Below are 15,504 nucleotides of genomic sequence, written 5' to 3' on the forward strand. Positions count from 1 at the left end.
GCCATAAAGCATCTCCTCCGCCTTGGGGTATCGGAGGATTTAAGCAGCGAACTTCCGGCGGCCTATAAAAACGCTTACCCCACACTATAAACTGATAAGATTAACACATTGAATCAAGGAAATAAAACCCATCAAACCTCTGATTCTTCACAAATATAACTCACGGGAATGGTCGGCTCCTCTAAGCTGGTATGTACCTCAGGCACACTGCCCAAATAATAATCAAAGTTAAGCGATATATCAAACTAACGAACTTCATGTAGTGCCCGTGGAAGGATTGGATGGACTGGGAGTACGACCAAGAGTGGAGGACCGAGTCCCATTACAGGCACCTGCACTTCCTCCACGAAATGTATTACGAAATCCTCAGGATGGCCAACTCACATTGGAACGAGGAACACGGCAAGATTGAGCACGGTGCCGATTGGCGTACTGTTAGCGATAAATGGAGCGTTAGGGACTGGTACCGGTGGAAGTTGGATGAGATTCAGATGATACAATGGGAAATAAAGCTTAGGAAACATATCCTCTTCATGATCTATGCAGATAGGCAGAGACAAATGATAAGAAACCTGAAATGTTATGCAGTTGGGTGTACACACTTGGTGGACCATTAGTGGAGGCCGGAGGGTGGTCCAAGAACGGAGGGCGAAATGAAGATTCTACAATCAATAGCAGGGATATCTAGAGGTACTCCACATTATTAATGTTTCATTATCAGTTCTTCGGGATACAGCAATTTTAGTAATATTAGAGGAGTGAAGTCCCTATTCTTGAATTATCATCCGGTTGCAATTTACCTCGAGATTAGCGACGAGAAGGTGAAATTTAAGAATGATTTACAGGGGGATCTAATGAACTGTAGCGGGACAGGATAAGCAATTATACACTATGCATAGATACGCTTTTGCTGGTAGAACGTACCTCTGACAATATACTTTGGTTGGGTTAACGAAGATATGTGGACTTTGCATGGGCTGGAAATGGTCCGAGCTAACTTATTACTTTATCAGGAAGATGTTCAGCGGTTTAATGAGGAAGGACTTGATGAAGCTAGACTTCTGGAGATAGTTGGAATTAGAAATAATCCCCGGGGGAGCCACCAGCTCGACGCCGGTCCCCTAAGAAGTCTCTTAAAGACTCGAAAGATCTTGAGAAATATGCGTTTAACGGTGAGATGTACTTGAGAACCAGATTCTCCGATAGATCTATAGGCAGCGGATATATCAGAAGCGCGCCGAAGTTTGGAAAACCACTAGTACCTTGGTACATGTGATCAACTTGATCAGGGACAGCTATCATTTCTATATGTACTTAACCCTATATTTGTGTTAAATAAATATCTTGTGTAGGTACTTCCTGGGCTATGTTCATATTCCTCTGTATTGCTACATGAAAGATCAGCCTCAGCTCCAGCAACGACTCTGGAACATCAATCTAGCACTCTTAACACCCAAGATGACCTTTTCCACCCAGGTTACTATAAAGCCAAACTCTCCCCGTCCTGCTACACGTAAGGTCGAGAAATGGTCCCAAATGGTTGAGCAGGTAGAACGTACCTTTGACTATATGCTTAACTGGAACGTCGAAGAGTACTGGGCTGATAGTAGGCTACAAACGCTGCAAAGCTACGGAAGAGATTATCAGACAGAAATCGAACGGTTCAACAGGAATGGCCTTTATGAAGCTGAACGTTTGGAGAATCTTGAAATCAGAGATGATCCTAGGGAGACCCTAGCTCGGCGTAACGAGGCTGCGAGGGCACTAGACTACTCGAAGTTTCTTGAAGGGTTAATCATTGAAGCTGAGGTGGAAATGCGAAAACATATTCTCCGAATGATCTATGCGGAGCGGGAATTAGAAGTGCGTCGAGGCCTGGAAAACTACTAGTGCATTGCTGCATGTGATTGGCTTGATTGGGGATTCTTATCATTTCTATATGTATTTAACCCTGTACTTGCAAATAAATAAACCTTGGAGGTACTTGCTGCTCCGTAAGCCTATTCATCTCAGTACTGTTTTATCCACACAGTCCTAGCACTAGAAAACACCTTCTATATTCAAGAATCTTCAATCCCTCACTCTGAGACATTCAAGATGACAGCTTCCAGCCAGATTAATGCACAGCCGAACCCTCCTCCAGATACACGTAAAGTCGAAAAATGGTCCGAAATGGTTGAGCAGGTACAACGTACCTTTGACAGTATGCTTGAGTGGGATCTTGAAGAGTACTGGATTGTTCATATGCTGCGAGGGCTACAAATGTACAGAAACCAATACCAGACATGTATTGAGCGGTTTAGCGAAGAAGGAGGTCTTAATGAGGCTGGACGTCTGGAGGCTGTTGCAATCAGAAATAATCCAATGGAGACACCAGCTCGACGTCGAGCTGCTATAAGGTCACTTGATCGCTCGAAATTTCTTGTGAAGCATTGCATTGAGGCTGAAGCGCGCATGAGAAAACAAGTTCTCCTCATGATCTATGCGGAGCGGAAACTCGAAATGCGGAAGAGTCTGGAAAACTACTAGTTCATCCTAGGGGGGATTCTGCTTAGCGCTGGTCTGCTCCAAAGGCGATTTGCCTTTCTAAAAGGGTTGCAAAGTCTCTCCTCGGGCGGAAGCGGACTTTAGAAAGCATTCTTTTAAGGAACTACACAGACCGGAAATTAGAATTGTCTAGAGATCTGGAAACCTACTAGTTAGCGTAATGCACACCCGAGTTACGTGACTGAGGGTTGTGGGTAATTCTATCAATATGTAGCCTGTCAACTGGGAATAAATACCATTCTTTTTAGTCTAAATCCCTCACTAGACTCATATCAAAGCAAATCATTATTGTCTTTTAGTGAGCATTGACAAACATTTCTAATCACGGAGTATTGATTATAAAACGAAGGATAAGCGCCCGAAAAGCCGGGATGACGGGCTGCACTTCCAAGAATACGATGTGTCGACTCTCAGGTCAAAAGGTGGAGAAACTGTCCAATGTAGTCGACGAGATAGAACGTACGTTTCACAACATGCTTCACTGGGAAATAATGAAGGAACACGCTGATCTGAAACATTTATCGGAGCTACACGTCCGAATATTCATCTATTACCTAGCAAACGACACAGCAGAGAATATCGCACTAGGGGAGGACGAATTCAGGAAAGCTGTTGAGATTAGACATGACTCGAACCAGCCCCCGGACCGCCGAATGCGGTGCGCCAGATTGATTAACGATACCATAAATGCGGAGGATCAATTGATAGATGCCGAGATCGAGGTTAGGAGACATGTACTCCTTATGGTCTATAAGGAGCGAGAGATGGAAGTGTCTCGGGGCCTGGAGAACTGTTGTATTTTGAAAACATGATAGATGAGTGTTGTCTAAGAGGGGAAAGAGGATGAGCGTTGGATGTTTGATGTCTGTTGAGCATAATTTTAATTAGCTGTCTGGAATACCTGAGTTTCCTCTATTTTATTTTTCATCGACATATAGAGGGCGTTATAATGATTCGATTTGGAAAAAGGGGGAGGGGGGGGTATCAAGAGAAATAAAAAGAATATGTTCCATCCAGTCTCTGTCCATAATGAGAATTGAACCTATTGTGAATCATAACGTTGATTATCGTCTCTTTTGGAATGAAAGAGTATCATCCTAATGAGAGAACCGCACCCTGAAACAGGCCAAGTATTTATTGCGTTTTACCAGCATTCCGGTCAGAGTCTGGACTACTTCTGCAGATTAATTATATCTGCACTGATCTGGCCTTTAAAAAGAAAAACAGCGACGGGAGTATCACTCCTCACCCTGTTTCAATGGCTTCAATGGGTCGTGAGTTGGGACGGGCGGCCCTGCCTGTTTCCTGACGGGCAAGGCCGGGCCATAGGTTTTGTTCGATGGGCCGGGCCAGGCGGAGGTCAATTTTTGGCCCGGGCTAAATAGGTAAGCCCGGGCCGTCGGGTTTCCATACAATTTGAGTTATTTAAAGGAGAGTTCGAAGACATCTCTACATTTCTTACCATAAACCACAGAGAGAGCTGTAGCATATTCCATATATTCTATTTGCAGCCAACAAACACAGTAAATTTAACAGAGGTTGATGAGTTCCCATGGACGAACACCCAGTTCTTCCCCACGAACACCTCTGTTCACGGAAGCCCGGGCTATTTAGTTTGGGCCAGGCCGTCATTTTGATAGCATGGGCCGGGCCAGGCCGACGCTGTTTTTCAGCCCGGGCTGGCCCATTGAGGCCTTTGCCCTATTTCAATGACGTGACTCACAAACCCTAGAACAAAGTGCCCTATACCGTTCTTCTTGACTCCCCAAATCCGAACCCAGCGCTCATTCTATCCTCCACCGGTAACCCATCTCGCCCTTGTGCTGAGTTCCTCGCGGTATAGCGTTGGTCGATAAAAGAAAGAGGCCCCTAACGCAGAATGAGCACAGACCTCAATCCCTCCAGCTGCAAAGCAGGCCTCCGCAAGTACCGAGAACCCCAGATTCGAGTATCTAAACTCTCCAGTTACCGTTATCATAATCTTGGAAGTAATGACTGACTCCTCCCCAGCCCTGTACCGAAAAGTCGCACCCCACACCTCCCTCATCACCCAAATCCACGACGACTGGTACACCCTCCTCGGCGGTGCCTACATCACCGAGAGAAGCACCCTCCACCACCACGACACCCTTCACAGGCTCCTACAGGAGTACCACAAGGCCCTCGCGATTGCGCGCAAGAGCGTCGGCAGCAGAGAGGTCGTTCACAAGGCGTTTGAGATCCTACGTGCCTACCAGGGGGAGTGTCCGGCGCCTGTGGTGCAGACTGTGAATGAGGCGCTCACAATGTCAATCACACCAGATGTGTTAGTGTGGCTGGCAGAGATAGAGGTGACGAAGCGGAGGCTGTTGATGATTTATCGGGAGAGGGGGGTGGAGATGGGGGGTGGAGTGAAGAGGGGTGGGATGGACAGTAGGCGTTGGTGGAGTGAGGGGGTGGGGTCATGAGAATGGAAGACGACGGGACGCCGGTTGGGAGGAAGGGGGGGCGGGGGACTCTGTGAAGGTTTAGGGAATCGTTGATTTGCGCTCGTTTATTCTTTTGTTTTCTTATGGTGTACCTGCAACATTATTAATTAAGCTCATTAATTCGTACAGAATATATACATCAAACCAACACCTCGAAATTGAATGCCTGATTTTAACTGATACCGAGGGACACCATAGCGTGAAGGTGTTGAATTCATTGTGATCACTGGCAATTCTAAGTTCTCTGTGTAGACCTCCGGAAAGAGTGAATACTGGGCTCGATGGTTAGTTAGCGTCAGAGGAGGTGCTGGAGAAATAGAGAGGTTGTCCTTAGATCCAAGAAAAAGCGGTTATGAGATTAGGTTAGTTAGGGAGCTCTCATCTCTCTAGTCATAATACATGAAACTATATGCACATTGCCGTGAGGTACTGTGGTGTATGTAAACCGAACACATCATTTCCGCACGATGTCACGTCTCTGCAGAACTCGTTCTGGTTAAAAATGAATTGAAGTTAAACAAACAAAGTATCGAAGGTGCCTAACACCACGCATAAAAACGAACCGGAAAGAGGAAGCCCGTTACACCCAGAGAAAGCAGAAACCGCAAAAAGGTTATACTGAGACATATATGAAAAGAAACTACTCAAACAGGAACAGAGAAATAGGGAATAACCTCCTCCTTAAATTACGGTACAAGGAAAATGAAACTAAAGGAAATGACGATACCCGGAAAAGACCCAAATAACACACTGCTAAAGGAAATAGGAAACATCCAACGGGGACATCCCCGAGAAAGAGGAAAAATAGAAACTATTACTCCCTCTGAATGGCCGAGGCCGACAAAAGAATAACCGAAACTCAGAAGAAATCACCGAAAAACCCCGCAGGAACCCGCGCTCAAAAGGAAAAAGGAAACACCGAACACCACCGAAAAACCCACAAACAGGAAGAAAACCGAAAACCCAAACTCCACAAATCCAGAGGCTAAACCAACAAAGACGAAACGCCAAACCTCAACAAGGAGCCCTAGACCTCACGCCTGGCACTACCAAACGTGTACTCCACCTCGACATCCTCCCCCGCACTCTCCCCAATGAACCACAAATCCACAAACCCCCACCTGATGGCAAAAACGCCGTACGAGACCATAGTCTCACCATCATACCCGTAAGGCTGGTACGGAGTCGGGGGCGGCGTCGGGACAAGGAGCCATCCCGCCAACGGCCTCGTCACCACAACACGGACAGTCTCCGTTTCCTCAAGGTTCGGGTCTGCCAAGATCTCCTCCAGTTCAGGAGGGATTTCCGGGGGGGCTTTAACTACCCAGCGGCCCCGCGGGGCGAGGGCGGGGGGCTGGGCGGCGGAGTTGGAGGTGGGCTTCCGCGCAGGCTCTCCGGAGACGATCCAGAAATGTAGGTAGCGTCGGGGAAGACGCACCGGAGCGGTAAGAGAGCTCCATCTCACTTGCCTCTTGGAGCTTCTTGGAGAGGATGGCCTCTGCCTCGTCGAACGCCTCTAGGGGTGCCTTGTTGGAGTCCCCAGTTGGGGTGTTTGGGGGTGGTGGGGGTGGCTTCTTTGGCCCGGGAACGGGGTCCTTGTTTTCTATGGCGAGCGGATCCTTCATCGGAGCACCGATGCGCGCTTCGAAGCTGCTTAGAGGCATGGTGGTGGGTTGTAGATCTTTTGATCTGAGGAGATTCAGAACCCGGGCTACGGACCTATTCATGCGTCGTCTGAGCGCCACAAGTTCTGTCTTTGAGGCCATAGTAAGTAGTCGCTGATATGGGAGAATAGAAATCGTGTAGATATCAGCGGGTATGAGTGACGGCGAGTAAGCAGAGTTTCGTGAACAACTCTGGTGGCCGGCAGGACGAAGATGGTATTCCAACGAAAAACGGTGAAAGGAGTGTTAAGGTGAAGAGAAGAGAATTCTCCAAAGCCCTGGGAAGGAGGCCGTATATGAAGCCCCGGCCTCTGGGCTTCAGTATCGTACAAGAGCAGCCATCCATGAGGGTGCCAGGTGACTATTCCCGGGCATTTCTATGAGTCCATGTGTTAAGGTCGAGCATTAAGGTTTAGTCCTACAACGCTACGAGTATAGGTAGGTGGATGTTATGCGAGAGGGTGTGGTGTAGTAAATTCTGGGTTGAGATGCTGCGATCTAATAGGTCCGTTGGATATCAACGCTCTGCGCTAGTGATGACCTTTTGAATAGTATGGTGATCTCGTGAATTGGAACATGAGTTCCTGGGGGTGCGATGCGACTATTAGATATGAAATGAAACCGGAATGGACGCGTATGGGTAGACATGAGTTTCAATGCTGGCGAAGATTAGGTACCAGAGCTTAAAACAGCCGAATCATCTTGGTTAATACCAAGAAAAATCGACCTTCATTACATTCCCGGGAAAGAAAAGAAACACATGCTTCCGTGGGATATCGAAGCTAGTATTTAGAGAATAAAGACAGTGAGTAAGCCATAAGAAAAAGTGTAATCGTAGGGATTTGGCCACCTTTAGAAGACAAGCTGCCCCTGTGCCTTGAGGAAAGAATTCCACATACAGAAACCCGCCAGGTTGACGGATTCCCGGGAATGCCTAACCGGATTTGTCTGGGTTGATGCCAAACGGTCTACGTCACCCGTTCAAAACTCACAGGCAAAAAGGCTCTGAGAGAGTATCCTTCTGCCACTCGTTCTTCATGCTTTCCTCCTTTAATTCCCCTTCAGATTTTCATTTTATGAACATGATGCAGTGATAAACATGGCAGGTATAATACGAATACCGACAGATGGTCATAGAGGGTAATGTGTTTTGGGAAGCACATCTTTCGATACCTATCACTTTTAGATACCAGTCACTATCACTCGCCACCAATAAATATAAAATACGCGTTGGATGGGTCCTCATCTACTTATGATCCGTCCAAACAGTAACCGGTGGTCTTTCCTCATGATCTATTCGGGTTAAATGATATGGAAGAACCCGGTGTGGCAATGTGAATTGGTTCTATCGCTGAAATGCTCTCCGATGCGAAGCGGCAGCCTATCCGTGCTACTGCCTGGGATTCATAGCTACCCTATAAGATTGAACATGGTATTATCTGATTAGACGTCTTAGGTGTATGGCACTGATAAGATTGAACCGGACCACAGTAGATCACATATCCGCAGGTATAACACAAGAGAACATCCACCTATCTGCCAGTACCTCAGAAGGGTATATTTACATATCACATCAATCATTACCAACAAAACACCTGCAAGCAACATATTTCAAGAGAACAACGGATTATATTCCTACGCTATACCCTATATTGCCTCGTATTCGCCTGTGTACCCCGCTGGATTAACTACCAGCAGCTCAGCACATTAAACCCTTTACAACCTCCTCATCTTAACCCCATACCTCTCCACCACATTCACCCAGTCTGCCGCAGTCACCACTCTAACCCTACTCCTCTCACCCAACTCCTGCACAGCCCCTTTAATCGGCCCAAGTCTCCTCTCCGTGACACTCCTCTGCGTCAAGTTGAACGCGGGCGAGGCCGCGAACTCATCTTTCTTCTCGATCATTGGCGTGGCATCCTTAGTCTCAGCCTTCGGCGTGAGGAACTCGACAACAGCATTGTAGGCTAGGCTTTGGCGGCAGTTTGGAGTCGCAGTACAGCCAGCACCCTGGGGAACTGGTAGAGGCTTCTCGAGATCAAGCAGGCCCTTGCCACGCTCAATGGCGGCGAGGAGCGAGGGGACGTGGCTGCTGACGGGGACAACGCCGCGCGTGGCGGTCGTGACGTAGGTGTGGTTGGCGATCCAGGGCATCTGGCCGACGTGGGTGTGAGCGTCCATGCGCGATATTTGGTTGAAGTCTTCCCCATCGTCAGATTCCTCTTCATGGTTGGCGTCCGCGGGGGAGAGTTTGCTGTTGACGTTGCTCATCTTTGATCCACTCTGGTCTGCGGTGAGAGTAGGTATGAGTTTTTGGAAAAGTTGTGGTAATTTAGGCTTGACGTATGGTGATTTAGGACTGTCAAGCGGAGCGTTGAAAATCTCATGCACTGATACATCGATATGCACTGGCATATCGACTTGCATTGTCATATCCAATTTCATTGGTGAATACACCGTCATTGGTGAGTCCTCCTTCATCGGTGCCTCATCCTTCATCGGTGAATCCAGCCTCATTGGACTACCCCTTTGATCACTCTCCCTTGTTTCATTTCCTTTCTCTCTTTCAGCACTCTCCTTCAAGAAACCTGCAAACATGCCGCCATTAAACAACGTTCCCTTCAGCTTCACCGGATCCTCGCGCAACCGCATGCCACCATTGTCCGGAGGGCGTTGACAGAGCTTGAAGGGGATGGGCCCGCCAACATTCTTCCTGGCTCTGCCCCAGCCGCGAGAAAAAAGAGCGGGTGACTCGTTGAATGTGTATTGAGCGGCAACGGGCTTGCGGCCAACACGAGCAGCAATGCAGGTCGTTATGGCCTCGTTGGCGGCCGCCGGCGGACTGCTGATGGCGACGACACTGGAGGCCGAGGTTGGGGTTTCTTGCGGCTGGGGTGTGCCCTTTTCGGTGGTGGGGCTGATTTCGGCGGGGACGTATTTGTATTTGTGTGCAGATGTGGGAGCAGTTGCGACGAGTCTTTGCGGCGAGGTTCTATCTTTCTCGGTGGACGGGGTGGGGGTTTTCTCCGCTGACGGGATGCGAATTTTCTCTACAGAGGAGATAGAGAAGGATGCTAAGAATTTCTCGAGTGGGATTCCCACTTTCCCAGCGGCGGAGACGGCGGGGATGGTAAGAAGAGCGGGGACGAAAGGCTTGAGAGAAGGTAAAATAGGGCGCTGGCGGAGAATGACGCCAATGTTCCGCTTGTAGGGGGAGGAATACAGGGGTTTGCTTCCCTTTTTCCTAGTGCGAACAGGGGCCATTTTTGCGGCTACAGAGGTTGTGTAACCGTCCAGCGGGCGGTGATTTTTATGTTGTAATGGGAGAAAATGGAGTGTCGGTTGATAGGACAGAAAGGGTGGGAAGGCAGCGCTACTTAAAGGTCGGGGAATTGCAACCTGTTTGGGGTCTCAGCGGGGTAAGATAACTTTTCACTAACAGCATTGTGGCAGTGGAAAAGGCTTTTGCACTGATGGATCGTTAAATTGGCGCTGCCTACGGGCTCTGGGCTTGGAACAACAGGAAAAGAAGGAACAGGCAAATGGGCTGCTGATGTTTGGGAATGCCACCGAAATTATCACGACTACGCCGTTTCCTGTCAGAAACCCTAGGACATGTTGACATTAAGTTTGATCCCGCATTGATCGTCCACAGAGTCCGTTAATTCGAATTATCACTTTGACATGAAGGAGTGAGTTGTCTGTACGTACAGCGTCGATGTAAGAAGGGGTCATACGAATTGCCCAACATCCGTCCTCTCTCGTTGTGGGCAAGACTCTGAGGTTTGTTTTGGTTTAATCGAGAATATAGACTACTCGTGGATCGTTCTAACCCCCATTAAAGATTTAGATTAAACGTAACTAACATAATTGATATCAAAAAATAAACTATTAATCAGGAAGTACAGCATCCTCGATGTGCTTGCCATAGCATCACCACCGGCAGCGCTAGAAGCAAAAACGAAAAACAAAAGGAAAACAAACCCTACCCGGGACGCCCACCTCTTGCACGGTAAGTCGAGCTATTATGGAACATCCAACTCTGCAACCCCTCTACCGCACCGTTCGTCACATCCATCAGGTTCAAGATATTGACCCTGCAGAAGGGACATCTGAGCCTCTGCATCCCCGCCCAATACTCCCTCTTCGCGCACGTCTTGCACACCCGGTGCCCGCACAGCACGAACTTCACATTCGCAGATCGCTGCTCACAGAGCGGGCACGGGTTCTCCATGGGGGTGTCAGACGGGGGGTCGCTGTCTTCGTGGACTCGCAGGCGCGAGTGGTATGATTCTTCCAGCATCTCGTTTTGCTGCTGCTGGTGGGTCTCGGCGATGGCGGCGGCTTGACGGGCGGCAAGGGATTCATTGCGGGCGGCGAGGCGCTCGAGGTCGGCTTCGGTGGGGTCGAGAGGTGGAGACCGTGGGCTGTTGTTGGTCGGGCTGCGGGGGGAGCGGCGAAGTAGGCGGCGGAAGGATCCGGATCCGGACATTGTGAATATTGCCTGGGGGGTGGATTAGTACTGGAACGTGGAGAATATACTACGGGTAAAAGCTTGTGGAACCTACTTGAAGATTATACTGACTGGGTGCTTGCTGTGATGGTACTGATTACTCTTGAGGGAGAACGGAAGGTGGGTGTCCTCAGGTATTTCTAGTTCCTACAGCTACGGAGAAATACTGGTGTGGAGTCCTTCACAACCCATTTGGCGTATACAAACTATTTAAGGAATCGTCAATATACCTCAGAATTCAATTGGCCCGGGAATGATCACCACCCTTGTCCTTTTGGTACTCCTCATTCAGTATCTAGAATATTTCTATGTGATTGGATCATGAGATATTCTAATTGTGCTACTGTATTCTGATAGGATACGTGGCCAGGTTACCCATTAGTCACTCGAAAGACATTGTACTTCCGGAGTTAATCATTTGGGTCCATTAGGTACGCGTTGGCAGGATGTGTCATTGGGGTAGGACTGGACTCCGGTGTCACAGGTCTATAGGACCCATTGGTGTTATCGTGGATGATAAATTACTGGCTTGTGTTCATCCGCTTAGTCTTCAAGGCACTCTAATAACAGAACCATGTACATCGGAAACCCTAACCCTGTAGAAATCCGTGGCATCTACAACCGCTGGTATCTCGAAGGAGAATGGGAATGATAGATCAGATTGCTCGAATAAGTAGAGATTTCGGAGCCTAGTTAATGGTTGTAATGACTTGTTGGATAGTGCATTTGTTGGAGTTTCTTTTCGTGGACCCTTAGCGTAAATAGTCACCTCCGAAAGATAGAGAAGTTTCCGATTTCCTGGGTCATAAAGGGTTCTCCCGGAACGATTTTGAAAATGTCAATTTTTATCGTTTTTCCTGACTGACATATCTTCCTATCTTTGACCCCAGTAGGCAAATGAAACGATACGCCGATGAACTAATATAAACCTAGTTAAACCTAATAACCATGCGAGGATTGATAAAATTTCACTTTTTCTACTTCGTGGTTGAACTGAGACAGAAGCTACATCACCTCGAAGGCATGGAATGAGCCGGACGCTTGGAGTGGGCAATCACCATTTATCACTCGAAATGAGTAACTCCCTTCACGAGAGCAAAGTTCACATTCTAAATACTGTGAACAAACTTCCGAAGCCGTAGTGCCTCGATGGAAAGTTTATCCCCTGCTTAAAGGTTCACTCTCTCGGAAAGCATATATATTGGGGGCTGACAAAATTATCCGAACATTGTTGCAACCAAATTTTCAATTTCAACGTCGCCCTTTTCCACAACCACAAGGAAAGAGTACAAGAGATTTGATTTCTGTGATTTCTTATACCTCTATTATCTTAAGCTTCAATATAAAGTCAATTGAAATGGTTTCAAAAATCGGTCATTCTAGGGAACGTCCATAATATTTAATCTTTCAACGGCAGCAAAGCACTCCCGATTACTATATATTCCAAATGCTTTCTGGACTTATTTCTGCGGACAATTGTAAACTATTCGTTAGATATATTATCTTCTGCCTATGGTGGGTTCAAAACCTCGAGCACAACCACGAACCCGGTGGGAGTCCGGAGGTGTGCGGCACAAATCTTGGAACATTCAGAGGTCCCAGACTGCTATTTCCCCCATCATTACCACAATATAGCTCCATCACCACCTCATCCACCCCACCAAATCTTCTCTCCAGCCATCTCCGGTCCTCCTCCGCCATCTCCGCCAAAAAGCCAATCAACAAAATCTCCACCATCCTCGCCTCTATCCACGCGCTCACCTCCACACCCCCAATATCCTCCAGCCACCTCTCATACACAAACTCATCATCACTGCACCTCCAATCCCTAAACTCATGGAACATCTCACCAATCTCACACTGGCGGTCTTGCAAGCTACGGTGCAGGCGGAGACAGCGCAGTGCGCATTGGCGGAAGGTGGCGTCGGACCAGCAGCGCGTGTGTGCACCAGTAAATATGTCGAGGGTGGCGCAGATGCTGCGTGTGAGAGACCTTGTGAGCTTGAGGAGGCTGTAGTCGTTGTCGGGGATTATGGAGCGGGTGAGCGGGCTAGTGTGTAGGAGGGTGGATATTTGGAGGCTGCGGGACTCGAGGTGGTCGATAGCAGAGGTAAGATGGGGGAGCGGCTTCCTAGTGCGCTTGGGTGCGGTGTTCTGGGGTAAGGAGGTCATTACGGGAAACGCTTCTCGGGGGTGTCTAAATCAGCTGATTAGTACTTTGTGGGTTTGCTAGGTGACAAAAACGAGGCATGGTGTCGGGGCATTCGCCCTATGGTCGTTTAGTAACATCATCATGGGAGGGAAAGAATTCAATTCGAATGCCGTGCCATACATGGCCCATCTTCAACGCGAAGACTGGCTAGGCCTCTTTAGAATGTCAATACACCCCCGGGCTGGATATAGTTGTGTATGGTGGTGAGTGTTTGCAATCAGATATAGATTTTGTTGGTGTGCAATAGTGAAGTCAAGGTCAAATGTCAGAACGGTTTAATTCTTCAGCTTGCGGTGTTGGGTGTGTCCCGAGATAGGACACTTCCCAAACCGGCAGCAGGGAGTTTTGTGTACTTGGCAACTGATAAGCTTTAAGAGGGTGCACAGGCTGTTATCAGTACACGCATGGTTTAAATGGTCGAGGGGTATGCAGTCAGCCTAACGGAGCCACCATGTCGACCGCGGGGTCGGGCGTTCGACACACCTCGGCGCAGTGGAGAGCGGTAATGTGTCTGGAACCGAATGGACCGCGCATCATGCCAATTTTTGTATTTTGTTGGCTTTATCTTTTATCCTTTTTTTTATTATCTGTGTAAGGCGTCTGTCCACATCCCTTAGGTACTTTTTATATATGCTAGCACAACTTACCTAACCCTAGCCACTCTGCGCCTTTGGAATGTAAACCCGGGGTCGCTTGGTAACGAGACAACCGCCAAGTAACAGCAAAAATGCTCACTTTAACACCCCCAAATAATCCGGAGAAATTATTTGAACATAAAAATAACGTCAGAAACCACTATATGTTTTTGTGAGATTTTGTTGGATCAATTTGATAGACAGGGGAATTATTTAATTTAGACATGCCGGTGCACAGTAACCAATCTCATGCCCCTCGGAATTCTATAGCTCAAAAACATGATCGTCAACCATAATGAAATTATTTTTATATAACATCATGAGCGGATCTACAAGCCCATAAAAGCTTAACTTGTTTCCTTGATATTGAGACTTTTAAGGAATTTTGCAAGACCAGATTTTGGGCGATAACAGGCCTCTGTCCCGTCATTAAACGACCAGGGTTTAGTCTGGCTTGAGACAATGCTATTGGCATGGATGAGAGTTACGTATCCTTTATTGGACTAATTTGAATGTAACCTCTACACACATGAGAACTAAAAGTGAGAACAGCTTGGTGTCCCGCTCATCGACGAAACCTTCCAGAATATATCTAATTTCGAATGGAGATGGCGGACAATCTACATTAACCACTTTTATGGCGTTTCAGACTTATTTATACCTTGTTTAATATGATATCTGCCTACATGATTCTTATTTCATCGTTGACTGGATTGGAGGAACGCTGTCCGGGATAGAATCTAATCAATCTCTGGTTATTAAGTTTTTTTTTTTTAACATTCATTAATTTGAGGTTTTGAGTATTGGGCAGGGTGTCCAGTAGTTTTCCGAGTATATTGCTAAAATTGATTGAACTGAATTGTTTGATTCAAAGCTGGTAAGGCTTTTGTCTTCTCAAATAGCAAGTTTAATTAAACGGTTTAAAAACTTCACAGCCGGCTATACGGACTACTTAAACCGCTTATACAAGCCCTGTTCCTGAGGTCGAGCACCCTCTTTGAGAAGATAATGAACACCTATTTAGTAAAACCAGATCATGCTATATATATATGCAAAGACATGGAACTCCGGTTTAGATTAAAGCGGTTCAAATTACAAAGATAAATAGTTGGTACCTGCTGGGTTTTGTGTTGGGTCCGACTTTCGTTTTCCTCCCGATTTGAACTGGTGGGAAACGACTTCGCATCAAATGTTTTCAGAGTGCCGTTACTTCGTATGTTTCCCATCTTCAAGATACACCCCAAGAGGTTGCCGGACCTGGACCACATGACGTATCTACCGCTGGAATCCTGATAATTGATCGGATAGAAGACACTCAAGATTAAGCAGTCCCCGTAAGAAAAACATGGCCATTCTGTTTTATCCAGTCGCAGGTCCCGTGCTGGAATGTGCTTATCGGTTGGTGTTTCCCTATGAAACCAGCGTTAGAACTCGTAAAGAAAACAGGAGTAAAACTCAAAGC

The 15,504-nt window shown here is 47.4% G+C and overlaps 8 protein-coding genes across 8 annotated transcripts; 4 read left to right on the forward strand and 4 right to left on the reverse strand.

Annotated features, from left to right (window-relative positions):
• Positions 1-168: 168 nt before the first annotated feature.
• On the forward strand, positions 169-617 carry LAJ45_01082 (uncharacterized protein; the record flags this gene model as incomplete). The annotated part of the gene is made up of 2 exons (XM_046110680.1): positions 169-189; positions 264-617. The coding sequence occupies 2 exons, from the start codon at positions 169-171 to the stop codon at positions 615-617; spliced, it is 375 nt and encodes a 124-aa protein (XP_045975858.1).
• Positions 618-1,458: 841 nt separating this feature from the next.
• LAJ45_01083 (uncharacterized protein) lies at positions 1,459-1,890 on the forward strand (the record flags this gene model as incomplete). Its single annotated transcript, XM_046110681.1, has 1 exon — positions 1,459-1,890. The coding sequence occupies one exon, from the start codon at positions 1,459-1,461 to the stop codon at positions 1,888-1,890; it is 432 nt and encodes a 143-aa protein (XP_045975859.1).
• Positions 1,891-2,097: 207 nt separating this feature from the next.
• Positions 2,098-2,529, forward strand: LAJ45_01084 (uncharacterized protein; the record flags this gene model as incomplete). The annotated part of the gene is made up of 1 exon (XM_046110682.1): positions 2,098-2,529. One exon carries the CDS (start codon positions 2,098-2,100, stop codon positions 2,527-2,529), a length of 432 nt encoding a protein of 143 aa, XP_045975860.1.
• Positions 2,530-4,538: 2,009 nt separating this feature from the next.
• Positions 4,539-4,994, forward strand: LAJ45_01085 (uncharacterized protein; the record flags this gene model as incomplete). Its single annotated transcript, XM_046110683.1, has 1 exon — positions 4,539-4,994. One exon carries the CDS (start codon positions 4,539-4,541, stop codon positions 4,992-4,994), a length of 456 nt encoding a protein of 151 aa, XP_045975861.1.
• A 1,048-nt stretch (positions 4,995-6,042) lies between these two features.
• Positions 6,043-6,679, reverse strand: LAJ45_01086 (uncharacterized protein; the record flags this gene model as incomplete). The annotated part of the gene is made up of 2 exons (XM_046110684.1): positions 6,043-6,335; positions 6,454-6,679. 2 exons carry the CDS (start codon positions 6,677-6,679, stop codon positions 6,043-6,045), a joined length of 519 nt encoding a protein of 172 aa, XP_045975862.1.
• A 1,716-nt stretch (positions 6,680-8,395) lies between these two features.
• On the reverse strand, positions 8,396-9,946 carry LAJ45_01087 (uncharacterized protein; the record flags this gene model as incomplete). Its single annotated transcript, XM_046110685.1, has 1 exon — positions 8,396-9,946. The coding sequence occupies one exon, from the start codon at positions 9,944-9,946 to the stop codon at positions 8,396-8,398; it is 1,551 nt and encodes a 516-aa protein (XP_045975863.1).
• A 721-nt stretch (positions 9,947-10,667) lies between these two features.
• On the reverse strand, positions 10,668-11,174 carry LAJ45_01088 (uncharacterized protein; the record flags this gene model as incomplete). The annotated part of the gene is made up of 1 exon (XM_046110686.1): positions 10,668-11,174. One exon carries the CDS (start codon positions 11,172-11,174, stop codon positions 10,668-10,670), a length of 507 nt encoding a protein of 168 aa, XP_045975864.1.
• A 1,542-nt stretch (positions 11,175-12,716) lies between these two features.
• Positions 12,717-13,367, reverse strand: LAJ45_01089 (uncharacterized protein; the record flags this gene model as incomplete). Its single annotated transcript, XM_046110687.1, has 1 exon — positions 12,717-13,367. The coding sequence occupies one exon, from the start codon at positions 13,365-13,367 to the stop codon at positions 12,717-12,719; it is 651 nt and encodes a 216-aa protein (XP_045975865.1).
• Positions 13,368-15,504: the final 2,137 nt, after the last annotated feature.

Source organism: Morchella importuna (assembly GCF_003444635.1).
Source record: "Morchella importuna strain M04M26 chromosome Unknown Morimp01GS002, whole genome shotgun sequence".
Lineage (NCBI taxonomy): Eukaryota > Fungi > Ascomycota > Pezizomycetes > Pezizales > Morchellaceae > Morchella > Morchella importuna.